Source organism: Pelophylax lessonae (genome assembly GCF_965119305.1).
Source record: "Pelophylax lessonae genome assembly, chromosome: 2".
In the NCBI taxonomy this organism is placed as follows: Eukaryota; Metazoa; Chordata; class Amphibia; order Anura; family Ranidae; genus Pelophylax; species Pelophylax lessonae.
The window spans coordinates 121959756-121982481 of record NC_138769.1 but is presented as its reverse complement, the minus strand read 5'-3'; the positions used below and the strand labels follow the sequence as shown (position 1 = coordinate 121982481).

The 22726-nt window shown below is 39.7% G+C and overlaps 1 protein-coding gene across 5 annotated transcripts in view; it reads left to right on the top strand.

Annotated features, from left to right (window-relative positions):
- ANKRD13B (ankyrin repeat domain 13B) overlaps window positions 1–22726 on the top strand; it is a gene marked incomplete at its 5' end in the record, with an annotated part of 332368 nt that overhangs the window by 253720 nt on the left and 55922 nt on the right. For all 5 annotated transcript variants that reach the window (XM_082245099.1, XM_082245095.1, XM_082245096.1 and 2 more), the window contains 6 exons: window positions 5702–5747; window positions 7749–7892; window positions 8709–8898; window positions 10288–10354; window positions 12073–12154; window positions 15710–15774. In XM_082245099.1, coding sequence (XP_082101225.1) covers window positions 5702–5747; window positions 7749–7892; window positions 8709–8898; window positions 10288–10354; window positions 12073–12154; window positions 15710–15774 — 594 coding nt within the window. The remainder of the gene's footprint in view (window positions 1–5701; window positions 5748–7748; window positions 7893–8708; window positions 8899–10287; window positions 10355–12072; window positions 12155–15709; window positions 15775–22726) is intronic.

The following is a 22726-nucleotide window of genomic DNA, read 5'->3' as shown; positions in this document are numbered from 1 at the left end:
TTATTATTATTATTTTTATTTTTATATTTATTTTTATCACTATTTTTATTTTAATTTATATTCATTTTTCACATTTATTATCATTCACTATTCTTAAAAAATAATTTTTTCGTATATACATATATATACATATCTTTATTTATTTACTACTTTTACTTCTTTACTTTGTTGTATCCGGTTATACTGTATGAATATTTTCCTCTTACAATGTAGGGTATTGTTTAATCATCAGCCCTTTTGTTTTTAGCACTCCCATTGTTCTTTCAATTGGTTGTCATGTTGATGGATACACCCATTATCTTAGCTTGTTGATATAAATTAGGCTTCTTCTTGTTTCACCCGTACCTACACTTGAAAACAGAGCGCGCATGCCCATTGTGAGCTTGGCGTATGCTCTGAAACGCATCGTGTCATTCCCCTGATCCAGGTGACGTCACGCGGCATATGCTGCGTTCCAGCTTGATACACGGAAACCAGCCGAACCCGGAAGACTCACAGCCGGCCTCTCCGTCTCCCGGCTCCATCCAACCGGCTACAGTTACCATCATATTCCCGGACGCTGGATCTCACTGCCATTCCCGCGGACCACCGGCATCAGACTGAGCCTATGATCTTTTATCTCATGTGAGTTTGTACATTATCGTGTGCTTCCTTGGAATAAATCAATACTGCACATAGAGGCGCTCTGCTTGTTTGTTCATATGCTTTTCTCACAGAGCCGACTTCCCTGTGTTGAGTAGCTAGCCCTTATTGCAGACCTACATTCAATTCCTATTGGCACTTTCTTCCCCTTTTTGGGTTTGTTATTCATCATTATGGACTAGAATATCCTCCATGATTTTTTATGCATATGATCATATTGTCATACTACCTGTATTTATATTTATGAGCCAACTTCACTGTCTGATCATTTGCTTACATACTGGTTACATCTGACCCTACTACAGCAGCCCAGAGCGCTAGCTCTTTGTTCCTTTATAGAACTACACTGGAGGAGCTTGTGAATGATCTCAAGGCAGTTGGAACCACAGTCACCAAACAAACCATTGGTAACACAATATGGATTGTGGATGGAATCCTGCAGCGCCTGCAAGGTCCCCCTCCTCCAGAAGGCACATGTATAGGCCCGTCTGAAGTTTGGCAATGAACATCTAAATAAATCAGAGAAGAATTGGGAGAAAAGAGAAGGATTGACTCTTTATGCATGACAATGACCCAAAACATACCTCTAAGGCAACAAATGAGTGGCTAAAGAAGAAGCACATTAAGGTCATGGAGTGGCCTAGCCAGTTTCTGGACCTTAGTCCTATAGAAAATTTATTGAGGGAGCTGAAACTTCAAGTTGCCAAATGACAGCAAAGAAACCTTAAGGATTTAGAGAAGATCTGTAAAGAAGAGTGGACCAATATTCCTCCTGAGATGTGTGCAAACCTGGGTTTCTCCACCAAGTATTAAGCCATGTTTTGCTTGTGGATCAAATACTTACTTAACTCACTGAACTGCAGTGCTATTTTTAGCATTTGTATCATGTGTTTTTCTGGATCTTTGGTTGATATTCTGTCTCTATCACTTAAAATACATCTATGATAACAAACAATTATAGACCCTTCATCTGTTTGTAAGTGGGCAAACTTACAAAATCTGCAGGGGATCAAATAACTATTTTCCCCATATACTCTTGATAGCCTACCATAGATGAACCTGAATGTTTATCTTCTTTATTTTGTTCTCAAACTATCAAAACTAGTGTGTTCTCGGTAAGTACTTTGAGCTGTTATTCTACATTTACCTGTAAAAAAATGTTGAATATTACTTACACTTTTCTGGCTTGCTGTGCCATATTTTAATGATAGGATATTCTCCCTCTAGTGTACTTTAACTTTGTGCCAGTAAAATTAACTTCCTGACTGATGAACAAACCCACTTTCAGAAACACCAGGAAGATTAATTTAAAAGCTTTGGGGTTGGTAAGTGTAACATGTAGATTACACTTACCTCTGTGGTGTCCATCGTGGTGCTTTCAAAGCTCATCTCTCCCTTCTGCACCCCCGCTGCCTGCAAACTTGCAGTCCCTGCCTCCTGCTTTGAAGCTTTTGATTTAAAGTAGCTAGCTGGAAGTAGAAGCAGAAGATCTAATGAAGGACACCACAGAGGTAAGTGCAATATGCACTTACCTCCTCCTAAGCTTTTAAATTGTTCTTCCTGAAGTTCTTTTTTTAAATGCACTTTCCATTTTTAATTCTTGATTTAGCAACAGGAGAACCATAAAAGTGAAGTTTTGTACATATAGCACTATGTGCTAGAAACATTTCATAATTTCTGATAATAAATGTTAAGTTTTATATCATTGGATGTCCTGGAGGTGAATCATGGATTATTTATTAAACCCTATAGTTGGACTTAATTTCAGCAGTGTTTAAAGTTTATCGAAACCCAAAAACAAATATAATATATTGCAGCTTACCAGTCCTTAGATGTGATGATTAGATTCATTTCTTTTTTGTAGACTTTTTTTTTTCACCTGGTATTACTGTGAATAACACCTTGTGTCTACACTCATTTCATTATTGTATTTATAGTGGCAGCCATGGTTGTCACACAGACTGGACTTCAAACATGTCTGCCTTTGTTAAATCTCCATTACATTGTGAACTGATAGGATTAGTAGTTTACACAGTAAAGATAAAGTTCTTTGTGATTTTTTAGGCTCAAGGGAAGTGTTCTTAGCTTAAAATATGAAAGAAAATGCAGCCATTGCATCTACTGGTAAGCTGTAATATATTACATATTTGTTTTGGGCTCAGATACACTTTAAAGGTAAACTTTTGGTTAAAGGTTAAAAAAATAGTATTTTATAGCAATATTTTCTTATTTGTATAACATACCTTTTTCACAATAAATATTTAAACTGAGTACTTAATTGCTTCCGAGTTCATGCTAAGCAAGCTACTAAGAAAGTCCAGCAGTAGCTTTATACCTTTTGACTTCTTTTGCAAGAGGATCTAAAGATTCTAGACAGTACCATCACTATAGAAGAGGATGATAGTGAAGTGTTGGTCACCTGATCAATACAGGTGATACAGCCAGATATGTGTGCATTTGTGGATCTGGTGCGTAGTCACAGATCCTCAGTAAATCTGGACATATACTGTAGGATTTCTCTTCTTCCGCCCCTTATGGGGGCTAAATAATGTGGATGGATGGATCTCTTGTGCTCACTATTGTATTTGGACATCCAGTATACCCACAGCTGTGAGAATACCCTGAACAGTGGCATTAGCTGATTGAATGCAACTACTGTTCAGGTAGAAATTTTCAGCCACCTCCTTCAATTTTCAAATTGAAGGATGTTAGGCAGGAGGGTGCTGATAGGCCCACCCATGACTCAAATTTCAGCTATCTCATCATGAACCTGTGAAATTCGCTCCATTTATGGCCAGCTTTAGCCACTTATCTAAGTTCCTGGATTACAAGATTCACATTTGACAGCTGTTGGTAGCAAATAGGGTAATGTGAAATTTTTATATTAGCTACTGTTAACCCAAGTCAGTAGAAATAAAAAAAAAGACCAAAAGTTGTATTTTTTTACTCCTGAAAATATTTTTGAAAGGAAAACATTCTGGTTCTGTTTATTAAAATGATTTTTGCAGTGACAACCATTTGTTCCCACTACCTCAATTGTGCCCTAGGAGTCAGCCAAGTATTGTTCAGCAAATCACAATTTAGTTGGTTCATCAGGGACCTGGTGAATTCCGATCAGTGCCTGACCCTCCCTGCTCCATAGAAGTTGATCATTTGATTAGCGTCTGTCAAACATGTTGGAAGATTTTTCTTGATCAGCCGCTGTCATTTTTTTCTCAGGTGCTGCTGTCAGAATACAATCTCCCAGTTGGGGGTGGGGGGAATTAAAAAAAAAAAAAAAATGAACCTGGTTATAGCTTGCTTTACACCTAGCCAGCAAGCTTATTGACTGTTGCTATTATTATTGTAGATTGCTTACAGATAATAAACCAGGACTGTAAATCACGGATGGAGTGAAAATTAATAAGTCATATGCTGGTCATGTTGTAAACCTTAACTGGGAAGATTCCTGTTTCATTTACCTGTTATAAGAATACTTATTGCATCTGTTTAACCAATTTATAAAGATGCTTTGGGCAGTTTTTCCATTCATTTTATCATATTTCCCATGGGGTGAAAACACAGCATGATCTGTAATGTAGATAGATCTTAACAATTATGAAAGATATTCTACCTTTTTTTTTTAAGAGCTCATGTGTTATTATACACGCATGTTAATGTATTGTATGTACATGAAGTATATGCATAGGTTGGTGCATTGCAATTTATTTACAATGGCTCCCCAATGCACAATCATGGAGTAAACAATTGCATTCACCTCCCAGCACACTGCAGCACATTAAATAGAGAACACATATCTTGTCTTACGGTGCATAGAAAAAAATGAGGCAAGTACGTTTTTTTTGGTTCATTGACAGCACAACAATGCCAAATAATATGTGAAAATAAGGCACTAAACCATTTGAAGAGCGAGGGCCACTTAGGTGATTTGCTAATCGTTCGCAGGCCACAATGAACTATGAGGTTTTACCGCCTCCCAAGCTGCAAATGTAAATAAACCCTTACTGCCCTGAGCCCCCTTTAAGGCTGCTTTCCCACTGATGTGCTGCAGGTTTCCTGCACTGCAGTGCACCGGTGGCTTTCCTTCAGGTTAGCTGCTCTTTGGCATAGACTTCTATTATATCTTGTGGGTGTGGAGCAGTTTCTGAAAGGACACCAAAAATCCTGCATTCAGGAGTTAAGGTGAGCTTATAGAAAGCGCACCAAACCTGCAGGCTATAACAAAAGACTATGGCTTAGTGCAGCTTCTCTGCAGGAAAGCCGCAGGTGCACTGCGCTGAGCCTACAGGTCAGCCGAATAACCCTTGCTAATATGTCCATTGCAACAAGAAACAACCTATAATGCAGTGCAAAATTTTTCTCCCTGGTCAGCTGAGTCACAAGAGCCAACAGAAAAAAAACGATAACCAAGCCCCTTGATAAGAAGGGTGGTCTCACTGCATTCATATTATCAGTGTGTGTTGGATCTTTCATGGAAAGGTGAACATTTGGTGTAGGGAAAGGTACTGTTTTCTTTCCTATTTGTAAAATTGATACATGTCCCCCAAAGCAGTGCCCACCTTCCCATAGCTTTTGTTTCACAATACATGTGTATTATTCCTACAAATGGCCAGAATGTTATACCAAGATTCATCCCCATAGACTTCAGTGGGGGTTCACCTCAAAGTTCACAAAATGAGTGAAGCCGTTCAGATACTGAACCCAGGCTGATTCGCTTATCCATTGTGCCCAACCATGGACATTAAAGAGCAAAAAAAAATCGGAGAGATTCTACTCCTTCCCTAGTCTAGTAAAATGGTTCTGGCAAAAAAAACACTTGCTTAGTGAAGAAAAATAAAAACTTCACTCTTAGTTTTATTGTTGCCTGAAGCCTTGTTGCAAGGTTCCCTTTCTGAGCAGTCATGAGGGTAGGAACATTTTTCATACCTAAACACAGACAGAGATTCCCAATTCTCTATCATGAACAAAACATTTTGGCTGGAGTTCCACTTCAGATGTGGCCAATTTTATCTTAACTTTGTTTGAATGTTTTATATTACTACTTTATCTCTTGTTACAGGCACAGGACTTTTATGTGGAAATGAAATGGGAGTTTACCAGTTGGGGTGAGTAGTAAAGTATAATCTAAAAATCACTAAATTGATGCAATCTTTAATGACATTAAATAATTTTCAATGGTTGACTAAAGTAAAATTTAAAAATGTAGAAGAAAAAAAAAATCTTAAATACATTTAAATGTATCAATGGGCTTTGATTCTCAAAATATTGTCAGTCTAAAGACTTACTTTTTCCAACACCTTAACAACTCATTCTTTAAAATCGATTTAAAACCTCTATGCATTTTGGGAGCTATATGTGGCTTTATAGAAAGTTGCTGGCTCTTCAGAATGGCTACATGTTATATTATTATATGTTTATCTTATGTCCATTAATTAAAGGGTATGTTCAGAAAAAGTGGAGCCCTGCTCTGACCTCATCCTGCTGAAGAGCTAAAGTGTTATGATTTTAAAAAAAAATGCTTATCATAGAGCTTCACTGTATTTTATGATCCATTAGCAATATTATATTTCACTAGCAGGTGATCTCATAATTACAACTCTGGATTTAAGGGGAGTCCAAGAACCAAGTGAGGATAGCAGCAAAAGATTTCTGCCTATCTACGGCTATTGATATTTTATCTATAGATTTTAGATGGTTAGGCCCTATTTGGCTGATTTAAACCAGCAGGTACCCCAGACGGCAGTTCTCTTTAGGAGAATGGTTCATTGACCAGTTGTTTGATGTTTTTTTGATTGCCATCAGGGTTGTCTGCACACGACTGATTATGTTTACTTGGATGACATCAGAGGAATATTTTGAAAGTGATCATCTCAACATATATATAGATATAATTTGATGCTTGCTGAGTAACTCAGTGGCCTTTTCAATGAATAGCCATTGAACCCTGTTTGTAGAGAACAAAAATATTTTACAAAACATTCAATCAAACTTTATTGAGTCTAATCCCATGGCTAAGTACTATCTAACCCCTGATGAAGTGGGTATATTTATATCCCAGAGGTGTGTTTACATTCTTTAGGAAGATGTGGGAAGGTAATATACATACAGTATGTGGGAGGGTTCCAATGCAATGAAAGAGTTACTGTCCACCTCACCCACTGTGGCAGCACCAATTTTTACAGTAAAAATGGAACGGTAGGAAGGGATACATTCAATCTTTACATTTGTTTAAAAACCAACTCTGGGATAAAATTAACCCCCCCCCCTTCTATCGCTCCCTCCAACCTCCCCTCTCACTGATCGCTGGTATGATTAAAACAAACCTTTCTAAATTCCCTTTTTCACTTACCTTAAACCATGGTCACTTGATTATCCAGCACTGGGTCCTTCTCCTCTCTGTATACTTCCTGTTGGGGTTCTTTTTCTGGATGTACACATCACTGCCTGCATGACGTGTACAATTCTTTTTGCCTCTTCACTGGAGGGGTCCTCTCAGGATCCATAACAGAAGACTATTGATGTCAGCCCAAGGAGAGTCAAGGGGACCATACAGTGAGGGTTAATCTGAAGTGCTAGACTAGTGGTCCCCACAGGCAGAGGTAATGGGACCTGGATGTGGTAACGCAGGGTGGGTTGGAAGGGTGGGTTGGAAGGGTGGGTTAGAAGGGTGGGAGGGAGGGATGGAAGTTTTTTCCTCGAGTTGAGCTTTATAGTTATAAGGTATTACTCTTTGCATTAATGAATTTTTTTTATCACAAATATGTTGTTCACAACAGTAATCCGAACCCTGAAATGTATCTTAAGAGAATTAGACAGTCTGTGATTAGGTCTGTTGAATCAAGCAGTTGTAAATTTGCTCTGCTGTATAAAAATAGAATGATAATCTTCTTTACAAAGGAACCATACTGAGACTTTCTGAATACACATCAAAGATGTAGCTTTTCTTTATCTGCTCAGAAGATGAATGAATCTTTCATATTAAAGAAGTGGAGTCTAAATCTCTGACAATGTGTAGCTAAATCTAAAATCTATAACGTGGCCTGTGGAACTTGTTTCAATGATTACTAAGATTTTGCAGTGCTTGAAGCTCTTCTCTATTTTTTTAGTGCCCTTGGTCTCCAAGATCTGCCCCAGTGACACATACAAGGTTTGGAAGAGTGGGCAGAACCTTCGTGTAGACACTACATTGCTTGGCTTTGATCATATGACTTGGCAACGGGGGAACCGCAGTTTTATCTTCAGGGGACAAGGTGAGTTGTCTTAGGGGAAAAAAGAGCCATGTAAATTGTTGAGTTTGATTACAGTCGTGGTCTCTGCTTAGCATAATAACTGAAGGTACAGCAGTTATTGCCACTTCAAATGTATGCAGGATATTGGGCTTATTCAATAGGAAAAATAGTAGGTATAAATTACTTACAAAAAATAGAAGTCAAGTCCTTAGAATATCTTTAAGTCCTCATATTACATCCACTATATTCTAAAATAAATGAAAAATATCCCTTACACCATGCAGCTCATACTTAGTAGATGACCAGTTTAAACTACTAATAGATAGCAGATGGCAGATGAACATGGAGGTGCAGTCTTGGGACAATATAAAGGCTAAAATATCTTTTCAAAACCCTTTATATTCTGATTGGTTAAAATAATTAGGCCTATGGAACTTGAAAGGGGAGGGATCACTATATTTAGGACTTTGTGGGGTTGAGTTACTAAAACTGGATTGTGAAAAGTCTGGTGCATGGTAGCCAATCAGCTTCTAACTTCAGCTACTTCAGTTAAGCTGAAGCTGATTGTTTGCATGTTCCAGTTTTAGTAAATCAACCCCTATGTCTGTATGTATCTTGCTTGACACTTAAGTAGATATTTTTTTTTACCAAAATGCTGCAAAATGCAATAATAATGTGCAAACTACAGAGACCCATAGTAAGCAATCAGATTTTATTATACTGCAGTCAGGTCAGGTATGCTGTAGGTACTACACTTTATCATTAGTGTTTTATGGAATTTTGCAGGTATGGGATTCCCATTCTGTCTCTAAGTACATATTTGTTATATACCCACAGACACCAGCGCCGTGGTCATGGAAATCGACCATGACAGAAGAGTTGTCTTCTCTGAAACTCTGACTTTAGGTTCCCAGGACCATGAAGTTCTCCTGGCTGCTGTGCAGCCCACAGAGGAACAGGCCATGAGCCGCCTAACAGCCCCAGTAGTCACTACTCAGCTGGACACCAAGAACATTGCCTTTGAGAGGTCAGTGGAATCGGCAGAATTGTAGTGCATTTGTAGAATACAGATAGTTTTATTTACAAGGTGAATATCCAACACATTTTTTTCCATTTTTATAGAGTAGGGAAAGAAACCTGAGCATTTTCAAAAATTATTCTGTGTGTTCAGATGCTAGTATTAAAAAGCCTTCTTTGAATCATATCTGAGTGTAGGACTTTTCTTTTTTGCTTTAACAGTCATAAATGGATTTTCATAATTAGGATGTGCCATCATTACTTAACAAAAGTATTAATACGTTTCCTAGTAAAATAATATATTAAAACTGAACTCCATGCAAACAACCAAATACCCATATGAAATACATATAAGGGGGCTGTTTTACATGTCAAAGTATTCATATCTCTGTCCTTACAGTCCTGAGACATATCTTGTCCCTCATTCACTTGTGACTTGAGAGTGACTTGAGAGTGAAGGGAGGAGCAGCATCTTTCTTCTCCTATTATCCTATTAGCATGTCCCTTGTTAGCAATGCACTAGAACTGATTGGTTCCTTGTTCTTCTTCCTTTCAATATAGTCAGCCTTTTTTTGTTTATAGCGTAAAAAATAAAAACCGCAGAGGTGATTAAATACCAACTAAAAGAAAGCTCTATTTGTGGGGAAAAAGGACATCAATTTTATTTGGGTACAGTGTCGCACAACCACGCAGTTAAAGCAACGCAGTGCCGTATTGCAAAAAATAGCCTGGTCATTAAGGGGGTAAAACCTTCCGGAGCTGAAGTGGTTAATCAGTGGGTATTGCTGTATTAAGTAAAAAACAAATATGAATTTCAAAGTACAAATGAATGCACAAGTCTAGTAATTATTATAAAAGTTATATATGTAAAATAACTTGATTCTAAAGAACTGTGAGCAAACACCCCCCCCCCCCCCAAAAAAAAAAACACAGTTATTGGTATGGGAATGAGTGTACTAAATACAAACAAATCTCAAAAGCAAAGTTTGTCATATTTGAATTGACATCAACAATTACTGCAAAGAAGACCTAAGGCACATGCAATTGGACAAGGCAGGATCTAGCAATTCTCTTGTTTGGAAGCAAAATGCCCAAATAAAGGATGCTCAACTAAATAAGAACATAGTTTATCTTCTAAAAGAAGAGAAGTTTGTCTGGATTTTATTTTTACCTTAGGATATACAGGTATGCTAGGAAATATTCCAGTAACCAGTGGTGATAACTTCATATCAAACACATTTGCATAAGCATAGAAGTTATGATATATTCAAATACAGTATATTTTTTTCCTTGGGCTTCCGGTAATCATGTTGTGGTTTTATTTTTTTTTTAAAATCATAGTTTAATTAAATTTATTTTAATTATAATCATTTTTGTTTTGTTCATCATTGCTGCACAGGAACAAATCAGGAATCCTGGGGTGGAGGAGCGAGAAAACGGAGATTATTAATGGCTATGAATCAAAGGTTAGGAGTGCTACCTGCACAAATACACTAGACTCAGAATCCAAGTATTCCTTTTCTGCCATTCTGCCATTAGGACACAATAGGATTTCCAGCTTTTTAGAAGATGGACTGCAGGCTTATGTTAAAAAAAAAATATTACTACTACTTACAGTGGTAGAACTATATAACACACTATGAAATCTCTCTATGCAGTAACAACTGGCATGGATGGCGCCATTTATACTCCACTTGTATTTCTCAGTGCACAATATGTCTTTATGCAGTTGTGTGACTACCACTCTGCTCAGACCACTTGTAGAAGGATCGGGCTTCTCTTCTCCGGCATTTCCCGGCTTCCTTAAACCTAGCACATGTAGCAGTCTATATATCTTGCCATATATTCCTTTAACCACTTGCCGACTGCCTAACGCCGATCTACGTCGGCAGTCAGCCCCTCACAGGCAAAGTGACGTAGGGCTACGTGACTAGCTTGTGAGGGTCTAGGGAGCGAGCGCGCGCCCCCGGAGGCGCGCTCCCGCTCCCGCGTGGTCACGGACCCCCCCGCGCGTGTGACCGGCGGACCCGATGTCCGCCGGTCACTCGGCGATCGGCGGGGGAGAGGGAGAATGTCAGGCAGCTTGTGTAAACAAGCTGCCTGTCATTCTCCTTGCTGTTAGGATACTGATCACTCGGATCTAGTATGTAGATCCGTTGATCAGTGTCCATACAGCTCAAGCCCCAGCCAATCACAGTAGAAAGCACGCCCCTAGGGATACACACAGCCCCTCCCTCCCAAATAAAGTTAACCCCTTCACTACCAGTGTATTTTTACAGTAACAGTGCATATATATAGCACTGATTACTGTAGAAATGTCACTGGTAACCCCAAAAGTGTCAAAAATGTCAGTCAAGGGTCCGATCTGTCCGCCCCAATGACGCAGTACCGCAAAAAAAATCGCAGATCGCCGCCATTACACGTTAAAAAAAAAAACAACAAAAATGACAGAAATCTTTCCCTTTGTTAGTAAACGCGATAACTTTTGCGCAAACCAATCAAAATACGCTTTTTGCGATTTTTTTTACCAAACATAGGTAGCATAAAACAAATTGGCCGAAAAAGTAAAAAAATTTTGATTTTTAAATTTTTTTTTTGGGGAATTTCATATAAAAAAATGTGAAAAATATTGCTATTTTTGCAAAATTGACGCTCTTTTTTTGTTTATAGCGCGTGATCAAAAAATCGCACAGGTGATCAAATACCACCAAAAGAAAGCTCTGTTTGTGGGAAAAAAAGGACGCCAAATTCGTTTAGGTACAGCGTCGCACGTCCGCGCAATTGTCCGTTAAAGTCACGCAGTGCCGAATCGCAAAATACCCCCTGGTCGGAATGGGGGTAAAATCTTCCGGGGCTTAAGTGGTTAAAAATGTTAACACCCTATGGCCTCTGACAGAGCGTTAGTTGCATTTCAAAGCAGATTAGTTGTGCCAAGGAAGAAAACTGCTGTAATGGTCCCTGACAAACGGGCAGCATTATAGTCCACTTCCATCAAATCTCTGCTATGTGTTTGCTGCGGAGTGCAGGATCGGTCACTTACAACTTAAAAGGTTTTCCGAGTTGACTTAACAGTATAGTTTGTGGTTGATAAGTACCTTTCATTTATTTAAATAGAACTCTCACTTTTTAATAAATATGTGTAGACTGAAGCTTCTGAAACATGTCTCTCTAACTGTTTTCTCAGGTGTATGGGGCTTCCAATGTAGAATTAATCACTAGAACCCGCACAGAACATTTATCAGACCAGCACAAAGGAAAAAGTAAAGGTAACAGAAATAACTATTAATATTCCATGACAGTGGCCACCATGATAATAATCAGATGTAAGTGATTTTGTTAGATGATTTCCAGGCTTTCAGGTTGACCATACACATTTTGTTTATCAAGCTTGAATTATGTTGACACACAAAAGTATAGTAATTTACCAGAATAATTTAGTTATTGTTCTTGGTAAAATTGTTGCTTGACACTTAGGAGCCAATTCCAAAATGAGTATGATCTGGTAATTGAGGAATGCAACATGCATCCTTTCAATTCAAGGCATTCTGTTTGATGTAAAATAGTACTGTATGTCAGAGCAAAACTAAGGTGTCCAAAGTGCAGTAACTTATAACAAGCAGCTAGATACATTTTTATTAGCTTTAATGGGTTGATCCAATTGGCACTTTCACTTTATGAAAAAGAAAGAGCTTGTATCTAAACTATTAGGAACCTTTTTAGTTTGTAGCACTGTTTTGAGAAATTAGCAATTAAATCATCTTTAATAGTCTATATAGCCAATATTGAATCATAAGCTGTTCACTACATGTTTTCATCAGTCTGAAGGAAACCTTCATGAATATTGCTAATGTGTAGCAATATGTAGACATTGCAATGGACACAAATGACAGGAGGGCACATTTTTGTACTGAGTTACAAGCATGCACAAAGCATTAAAGTGGTTGTAAAGGCTGAAGGTTTTTTTTACCTTCATGCATTCTATGAGCAGGAACTGCTCTTATAAGAGCTAGTGATTTAGCGATCCAAGCAGAAGAGCGAGAGAGCTGGTATAGCCTTCTCCCACAAACATGAGATGAGACTCTATATTGAGGGTAAGCAGGAACTGTTTATTGAACCCACTCACACACATTATATACACTATCAGGTCAGGTGAGTCTGATTACATTATCATATGCAGATGAAATTGTATACAGAAATAGAATTTAACCTGAACTATCTATCTAGCCATCTAGACAGAAATAATATGTGAGTTTATTAACAATTAACAATGGGATAGACAGGCTTAACAGAATCCACATCACACCTCAATACACAGACAATAGGAAGAGTCCGCCTCTGACATTGAAGTACACTACACATTATCAGAAGTGTAAACACAGAACCCCCAATAGATAACAGGTGAGTATCAGTATTAGCATATTCAACGATGTGTGGAAGACAGGGGATTGAGCTGATGATATTAGAAATCTGCTAGGGGTCTGAGTGTTCGGTTGTTTATTCGGTAGATGAATAAATTAAAAAAAAAATTAAATAGAAGGCAATGTCCCTAACTCATAGGAGAATGAAACAAAGGGGTTTACAATCCAGGGACAGCGTGGTCCGTCACATTCAACAAACCCAATAACTTAATGCTACAGTATAATTATATTTAATCTTTAATGTGAATCCAAACCCTAAAAGAATGTTCAAACTTTTAAGTGAAACTTGTACTATTATGACAGCAATACTAGTGGCAGCGTTTGTTGACCAGTGAGCAAATTCTGCCTCTCAGATGTGTAATTTCTAAAAGCAATCAGAAATATTTTTTTTTAGCCATTTGTAAGAAGGACATTCTTCCCAATGACCCCCAATGTAAGGAGTATTTCCCACTGACTCCCAATGTAATTAGCATTCTTCCCACATACCACCAGTGTAAGGTGCATTCTTCCCAATGACTCCCAACAAAAGGCGCATTCTTCAAACTGACCCCCAATGTAAGGGGGACTTTCTTCCCACTAACCTCCAGCATTAGAAGCTTTTTTTCCCACAGGCCTCCAGTGTAAGGAGTATTCTAGCTACTGAGCGCCAATGTAGAGAGCATTCTTCCCTCTGACAACCAGAGTAATGGTGCCCTTCTCACACTGATCAAGAGTGTAAGAGGGACCTTCTCCCACTGACCACCTGTAAAGGAGGGCCCTTCTCCCACTGACCACCAATCTAAAGAGGTACTTCTACACTGATCACTAATTTAAGGAGCATTTCACTGACCAATGGTGTAAAGGGGCACTTCACTGACCATCAATGTAAGGAACACTAGTGTTTACCTTTCTTTTCTGGCCCTTATTATTGATAATTTAATTATTGTTTTTAATAATTTTTGTATGGATTGATTGTTAAATATGCAGTGAATGCCCCAATGGCTTAGTACTATATGTTAGATACAAATAGCTCTTATTCTCAAGGAAGAATTTTAGACACCTACCATGGCAGTTTACTGCAACAGATGATTCAGAGACAAAGCTTTCTTCTTCCCTGTGACATGTTTCTTCCCATAAGGGGCATAGTTATAGTGTGACTAAGGGTATTATGTATCAACATACTGTAAACTAAAAACTGGCGTTGCCTTTTTACAAATACCATTCAGAGTCAGACCTGTGCTCAAAGTTTAAATCTGATTGGTGGTTGCCAGTTATTCACTCCATTGTTTTGCACGCACTCATTGATATGTAAATCCCTTAAACATTTTATGACTACTCCGCTTACGGAGGAGAACCACATCAGATGGAAGGGACCAGTTTTGTGGCTAGGAACCACCATGATAAAAGGGCTAACTGATGTGCATCTGAAATTCTTTCTATCTTTTAAAACTATTGAGCTTGAAGATTCCTATAGTGTGCAATCAGGGAGGAAGGCTGCTGACTTTGATCAGCCTTGAAATCCGTGAATACTTAGAAATGTAAATGACTACCTTAAAGAGGCACTGTCACATTGCCCATACAGAGAAAAGTGACAGTGTCTGTGATAGGGCCCTATCCGACACATTAAAAAACTCACTTTTCTAGTGATTCCCCACTGTTATGTCTTCTATCTCAGTTGATGCAAAGTATCTGTTGCCTCCGCGTATGGGTGACCTTCTTCTATATGACAGTTCTCTGGCCTATCAGCCAATCAGTAGACCTCAGCACTGTCACATGACAAAGAGCGTGACATCACTACTCCCTCTAAGCTGCAGCACCAGCCAACACAAGGTATTTTGGTGTCGGTTGCGACTTAGGAGGGAGCAGAGGGAAAACACTGGAAAAGTGAGCATCAGTGATGTTAGAATGAAGGTTCCTTGAATGGGCAAAGTGATAGTATCTCTTAAAAAGTCAATAATTTGAGATGTATCCTTGCTAAAACATTAAAATATTGTGAGGAATCCACTTTATCAAGCAGAAGTAACCCTGAACCTGCCAGAAGTATCACCTAGGTGTGCCTGTACCACAGGTTGAATACCTGAAGTCTTTGTGCAACTAATCAGTAGCTCTTGTACACACTAGAAAATGAAATTTAAAGTCTGATCGGGTGGTGTGTGCTACTGCTATGAACTGTATTTGTTGCAAAAGTTGATTTTCCAGATTCCACTGTAGTGAACGAGTGCGCCCTCTGTAATTAGGTTTAGTTGATGGTTTCTCCTGGGTATAGATAATGATTATGGTGACTCTTAATGCTTTGTATTATAGGAACAATAATGATATTTGGTAGAAGGCATAAAAAGGATGACAGTTTAGCTGTTGTTCCAGACAGTGAAAATTCTTAGGTTTGTCCTGATTGTCAGTGGTATTTTTCAATTTTCTTCACAGGTAGTAAAACACCTTTGCAATCATTCCTGGGAATAGCTGAGCAGCACGTAGGACCAAATAACGGGGTGAGTATTATTTTGGTAGCAATGGATATGTTTCTTTGCAGCTGCCTTCCATGCTGTGCTGTGTGATTGTAGTGTAAATCTTGTGCTAGCTGTCCCTCTAAAACCAGGTTAGCATCAATTGATGCCTGTTATATCATATTAGAATCATACCAGCTTCATGTCTGGCAATTATCATTGATTATATTCCTAAAATCGTACCTTTTAGATGATGGAAGAGGATTTAGGGTTTGCTTATAAAAACTGGAGCAAAGAAAATTGACCCTAAGAAATGCTTGCTTTTAGATTCCAAGTATAAAAGTATACCCCTATAAAGTAAATGATCATCTGACATACAGTTATTCCTATTTAGTTAATTTAATATTGTACTTGTAGGCATAACATCAAATGACGCAGAAACAATCAGTGTAGTTATTTCATATCCAGGGCAGAAAAGGTACACTACAACTCCTTGCATGTCATTTCTCACATATCTATTATACAGAAATATTCCCTTGAATGGAAAGTATTATATATTTTCTCTTAAGGGTATATTCTGATTTGTTATAGCAGCGCTTACATTAAAGCCATCTTTGACAAGCTTGCTCTCCTATATGTATGTAATTGTATTACATATTGAAATGTGCAGCTAAACATATAGATAGAGCCGAGCATAATTACTCTCCTCATATGAACCCTTTTGCTATTAAAAAAAAAAAAACTAAAGAAAAAATTCCTCCCTGCAGGGAAATAATTACTACACACCTGTCCTGTCAAAGAACTAAGCTTGCTGAAGAATTTATAATAAAATAATAATTTTTAGAGTCCTTTCACACAGACTGTCAGATCAGGTCAGCCTGTCAGTTTTTCAGGTGGACCTGATCATATCCTGCAGTCTCCCCTATGGAGCGGTGGATGTCAGTGGACACCCATTGCCATCTAATCTGATCCTGCCCACAAAATGGTGGTACCGTTTTCTATCCGTCTGACGTATCGGATAGGATCGGATGGAAATGAACAGGCGGTCCATTTCCATCCAATTTCCCCATAGAGGAAAGCAAGACTGTGTCTGTATCCGCTCTGCACAGTGAGCAGACACAGACCTGTCATCCGCCTGCTTAGCAGGGATCAGCGGAGAGATCCTCCGCTGAGCAAGTGGAATCCGTAACACGGAGGTGCCTGTGTGAAAGGGGCCTTAAGGTATCAACCTCACAGGGAGTACATTGTTTTTAATGAGCTAGCTGGCTCATAGATTTCTAGGAAGAATCAGTAAACAGCCATGGATTGTTGTTGGGGGAAGATCTAAAGTGAGGTTGTCCTATCCAGTTGGCTGTTCCTCCTAAAACTAAATATTTTAAAATAATGTGTGTTCAATAATGAAAAAATAATTGCATCTTATATCTGTCAGCTTCTTGGAGGCCTGGCCTCTGCCTGTTAGCACCCATAGCTATGAAGAGTAAGGGGCCAGTTCACATCTGTATGGTGCGTTTTTAGTGCATTGAGTTTTATGTGCATTTGAGTGCTTTAAGGTGTGTTACTATTAAACTCTATAGAACATGCATTGTGATGAAAGCACATCGATGATGCAGCATGCACAACTTTTTTTAATGCACCTCACATAAAATGCACAGGTGTGAACAGATCCTGAATGGCTCAAGAAAAACAGCTGTTTACTCCACATGGATGTGGATGCCAACAGCAACTGGGATAGGTATGTGAAAGACTTTGTGGGAGTAGAAAATGGGATTGTTTAAAGAATAATTTACAGTTTTACAATCATCATTTCTTTTATTTCTTGAGCCACCTTTTATTTACTCTTATCTAACATTTAGGCTTGGTAAAGTCTGGCTGCAATGTAGTCCAATGAGATCTGTGGGCTTGAAATTACCACTTGCCTTTTAAATGTATCACCTTTTAAGTGTATTGGCCTTACAACATGAATTCTCTCTGTATCACAGACATTTTAAATTCTAGTTATACTCAAAACTGGTATTTAGCCTTTGTGTGTTTGATAACACTGAACTGCATGCTTGACTCTAACAGATGTCAGGTCCTTGTACTAAATTTTTTGCAAGCCATGCTTACCCACCCAAAACTAATTGCGATACCATTCATTTTCATGCAAAATATTTTTTTGAAAACTAGCGCTTCCTGCGTGTTGGGTCTCCACATTTAGGCCTGTGCCTGCTGCCATCAAACTGCACTGTCCATGAAAATCTATGCTCACCCAAAGCTAAAGGTTGCAGCTCTATTTTTTCTTCTTATTATTTCTTCTGCCTGAGCCTTCTGTCTCCATATTTAGACCTTTCATCGCTGCTAAATATTACCTACCCATACTCAAAATATGTAGTGTCAGTTTTGTAGTGAAACGGCTATCTGAGTTGTTTGTCTCTGCGTTTAGTCATGTGTGAGCTGCCTTGATATTGTGGTGCTGCTGACTAATTTATCCAAGGCTATGTTATCATATACAACTGTCAGTGCCTTCCACTGGTGAGGCTCTGTAGTTAGCCTTGCCTTCACAGCATCCACAACAATCTGTCATGATTCAGTGGTCATCCGTAGCCTCATTACCACCCATGCCAATCACCAGCCTTTCTATTAACTCCATCTACACCCAGGGTGTTAGCAGGTACTGTATATAAGAAACATTATAGCTCATGTGCTGGATTTGATCCTATGGGCTCTTAGCTCTCATTAGACTTTATGAGCCTTTGAGCCACAAGGTGACTAAAGAATTACTTGAGGGTACTGAGGACTTTACCATCGATGTGAGTGATGGAATGGGTATACATTGATGTTGTGGGAAAGGGTTACCAAAGTTGTATGGCAGATCAGAAAGTTGTTATGGGTAAGAGTGTGTAGATGGAAATATTCCCATGTGTAAGGGTAATCAGAGAGGGTCATATAGGAGTTGCCCGGAAAGGGAGGCTCTCCTAAAACACTCAGAGTTAGCAGACATATTCAAGCCTGGTTCACACCTATGCATTTTTTTAGTGCATTTTCAGTTTTGCAGAAACACACTACAGTCCATTTAACACGGTTTCCTATGCGTCATGTTAAAATCTGAGCATTTTATGGAAAAGGCCCAGGACTTTTTTTGGGGTTTTTGGTTCCATAGACTTCAATGGACCAAAAACGTGTATTGAAAAACGCAAAATGCACCTGGAATATGCAAACTGCAACCTGCATAGGTGTGAACCAGGCCTAAGACACTGTAGGAATAGTTGATCTAAGGAACTAACCACTCTAAACTGTTATTAGTACCATCTGCAGATGTCTCTATATAATTTTGGTTAGACCACCCAAACCACTTAGAAGTGATGATCTGGGTCAGGGTTGCCAGCTGAGGATGGTTCTGTGGGTAAGAGTGGCCACAGAGCAATCACAGATGAGGCTGGTGTTGTGGGTACGTGTGGCAAGTCTGAGGTGGTACTTGAATATAAACCCGAAATGGCACATCTAAGATAAGTGTGGCAACAGGGACATTGCAGAAGAGGGTGGTGTTGTATGTTAGGGTGACAAACTAGGGGTGGTACTTTGGGTAAAGGTTAGCAGCTGGAAGTTACTGAAATACCTGAATATAAACCCAAAATACCAGGTTTTAATGGAATGCTCTGTGGTCTAAATTGCATGCTTCTGTCAGGTCTAAATGGCATGCTTCTATGGGGACCACAGAAGCATGGTGGAAGAGCATGGTCCTGAGGGTAAGGATTACCAGAGGAAGGCCAGGTACAAAAGGTGGTGTGGGTAAGAGTAGACAGAAAGGAGTAGTTCTGTGGCATTTTCAAATGTGTGTGGTGTTGAGGGTTCAGTATGGAAGGATAAGGCTGGAAAACAGGTTTTGATGATGTTGAGGGTAAGGGTGGCAGCTAAGCCTTGGCAGGTAAAACTTTTAAGGGCCTTGCTACATGGTGGTTGTTTTGAAGGTAAGGGTGATCATTAGAGTTGGTGATGCTGGGATAAAGGTTGCCATAGAACACAGATAAGCAAGGGTGTCATAGTACAAATACAAGTTAGTTAAACACCAAAATAGAAGACCTAAGGTAGAAGTAGTTTGACTACGGCACCACAACACATTTGACATTGACAAAGCAGTTTTTGAGCCGGATGCAGTATAGCTTAGGTACATCTGGGATTCATGGGCTAGAACAGACAACCTGGTTTATGCAGGCTTGGTAACTTATACGCTGCCTCACTAGCTGAGTGATAAGGATGGCCAGAAGAGAGTCAAGTAGTGTTGTGGGTAGGAGAAGCCAGAAAAATGTGGTCCTGTGAGTAAGAATGGCCAGAGAAGGGGCAGGTACAAGTGGTTATGTTGTTAAGTATGGCCAACTGGGGGTGGTGCTATGTGTAAAGGTGGCCAGGTCGAAGTGGTGCTGTGAGTAAATGTGGCCACGGAGTCATCCCAGATAAAGCTGGTGTTGTGCATAATGATGGCAAGCTGAAGGGAATGTTTTAGGAAAGAATGGCAATAGATCTGATGCAGAGAAAGGGTGGTGATGTAGGTTAGGGTGGCAAGCTAGGGGATATGTTTGGGTAAAGTTTGGGTAAAGGTCAGCAGCTGGAAGTTAGCAATATACCTGAATATAAACCAAAATGAGACGTCTAAAAGTAAGAGCCATGGCAGAAGAAGTTGGCCCAGAGGTCATGGGTTGCCAAGGGAGGATCATGAATAAATGGTGTTGTGGCTAAGAGCGGCCAGAAAAGGGTGGTCCTGTGGATACGATGGCCAGAGGAGCATAATGTGCAAGTGCCATTGAAAGTAAGGTTGGCTAGCTGGGGGTGATGCTGTGGGTTAAGCTGACCAGCTGGGGTGGTGCTGTTCGCAGGGTTGCCAACCTCCCTAAATTTTTTTTACTGAAGGAGCACATTTTTTACTGACAACCCTAAAAATTATAGAACTTCTATTAAAAGACAATAGATATTTATACTGTATAAACACAATATCTAAACACTGACAATATTCATAACAAGAATTTTGTCTGTTTTACACTTAAAAAGTCAGACACAGCATGACAAATTATCAGCCCTCTGCCACCCCAGGAAACAGTTGAAAAACAAGTTTGGCTCTGCACACAATGGGCATGCCCAGATAGCATCTAACATTGGCTTAAAAGAGGATGATTAAACCGAACCGCCCCCTAGCCACTTAGTTAATGTGAGGGACCCTTGGACTGAAAGATTTATTATCTATCCCATGTAGGGGCCCCAGGGATTGAGATGGCAGTCTCTCTAAGAAGGGGCCCCTGAACTGAAGGTGGCAGTCTCTCTGAGCAGGGGCCCCTGGACTGAAGGTGGCAGTCTCTCTGTGGATGAGCCCCTGGACTGGAGGTGGCAATCTCTCCATGGAGGGGCACCTGGATTGGAAGTAGCAGTTTTTCTATGAAGGCCCTCCTCAGTGAAGTAGATACCACTAGCCTGTGGTCATACTATCAGATCCCATCATGGACAATGTTCAAGCACACACACAAATCCCCCATCTCCTAGCTGTACCCTACAACGCATGAAGCCATGCAGACACCCCCTTATCTTCTCCAGTGTACAGAGACTCTTCTATGTGAAGAAACCAAACTGCCTGAAGCTTAGCCAGTGCTCCCACTCCCTCTCCTCCTTCCCTTCCCACCTCCTTGCATGATGTCATCGCACCATCCCAAGGTCACACAAGCGTGCCCTTCTCAAGCCAGAGCACTATTTGCCAAGTTCAAATTGTGTTGTAAGGGTGGCCAGCTGGGGGTGGTGCTGTGGTTGAGGATGACCAGCTGGGGTTGGGGCTTTGGGTAAGAAGGGCCACAGCACCATGGCAGATGTGGTTGGTTTTGTGACTTGAGGTGGGCTGGAGGAGGATCAGGTACAAGTGTTGTGGGTAAGAGTAGCCAGAAGGGGATGATGGAGTTGTGGGTAAGAGATGGTCACAGAGCCTTGGCAGGTTATTGTGTTTGCAGCATTTCCAGATGTAGGTGGTGTTGAGGGTTTGGTGAGAGTAAGGCTGGATGGTGTGAAAAAGGTGTTGAGGGTAAGAGTGGCCACTTAACCTTGGCAGGGGAAGGTTTGAAAGCAGAACTAAACTTTCCTAATAAACTATAAGTATTTTAATCCTTATGCTGCTGACAGTAGATAGATAGAAATGTACATTATTTTATATTTACTTGTTTTAAACTAGCTTTTTACAATCATTTTACATTACTTCCTGGTTTCTGGCCAAAGCCAAAATTATGTCATACATCTCAGGAGTCTTCAAGGGCATTTTTTTTTCTTTCAATTAAAGTGGGGGGGGGGGGCTTTCTCAGCTAAGCACACCCTCCTACCTGTGTCTCTGAGCTAAGGGCGGATGGACTCCCGGAAGTAAATACTACATGAATCAACTGCCCTTACTTAAGATGGCTAGGGACTGGGAGAGTGTTTTTCAAAGTAAATTCTCAACAAAATAAAGCATGAAGACATAGATAGATCAGTGAATTTGCTTTGAATATTAAAAATGGATGAGAGCACATTTTCAGTTTGTGGTGCTCAGGTAAAATGTAGTTACGTTTTTAAGACTTTGCCACATGGCAGTTATTTTGATGGTAAGGGTGGTCATAAATGTAGGTGGTATTGGGTTAAGGGTGGCCACAGGTAGTTGAGGGACGGGTGCAGATGACCATATATAGAATATAAACCAAAAAAGGCTTGCCCGAAGGTAGAGGCAGGTTAACTGGGAGTGGATGTATTGGAGGCAAGAAAGCCCTGCATGACAAGTGAGGTTTTAGGACCAACAAGCTCTGCTGCCACTGGCTACATTTACGTACCTAAAACTAATTGCTATAGCTCTCGCTTCCCCTATGTCCCCTTTTTCTCTTTATTGCATGCTACAATACTGAAATCCCACAAAGTTATATGATAGTGCACTGGGGGCATTCCCAGCAAAGCTTTTGCCATTGTCCAATTACCTGAAGGTAGTAGCATATAACTTTCAATGACTTGCTGTCCGGTGTCCTGT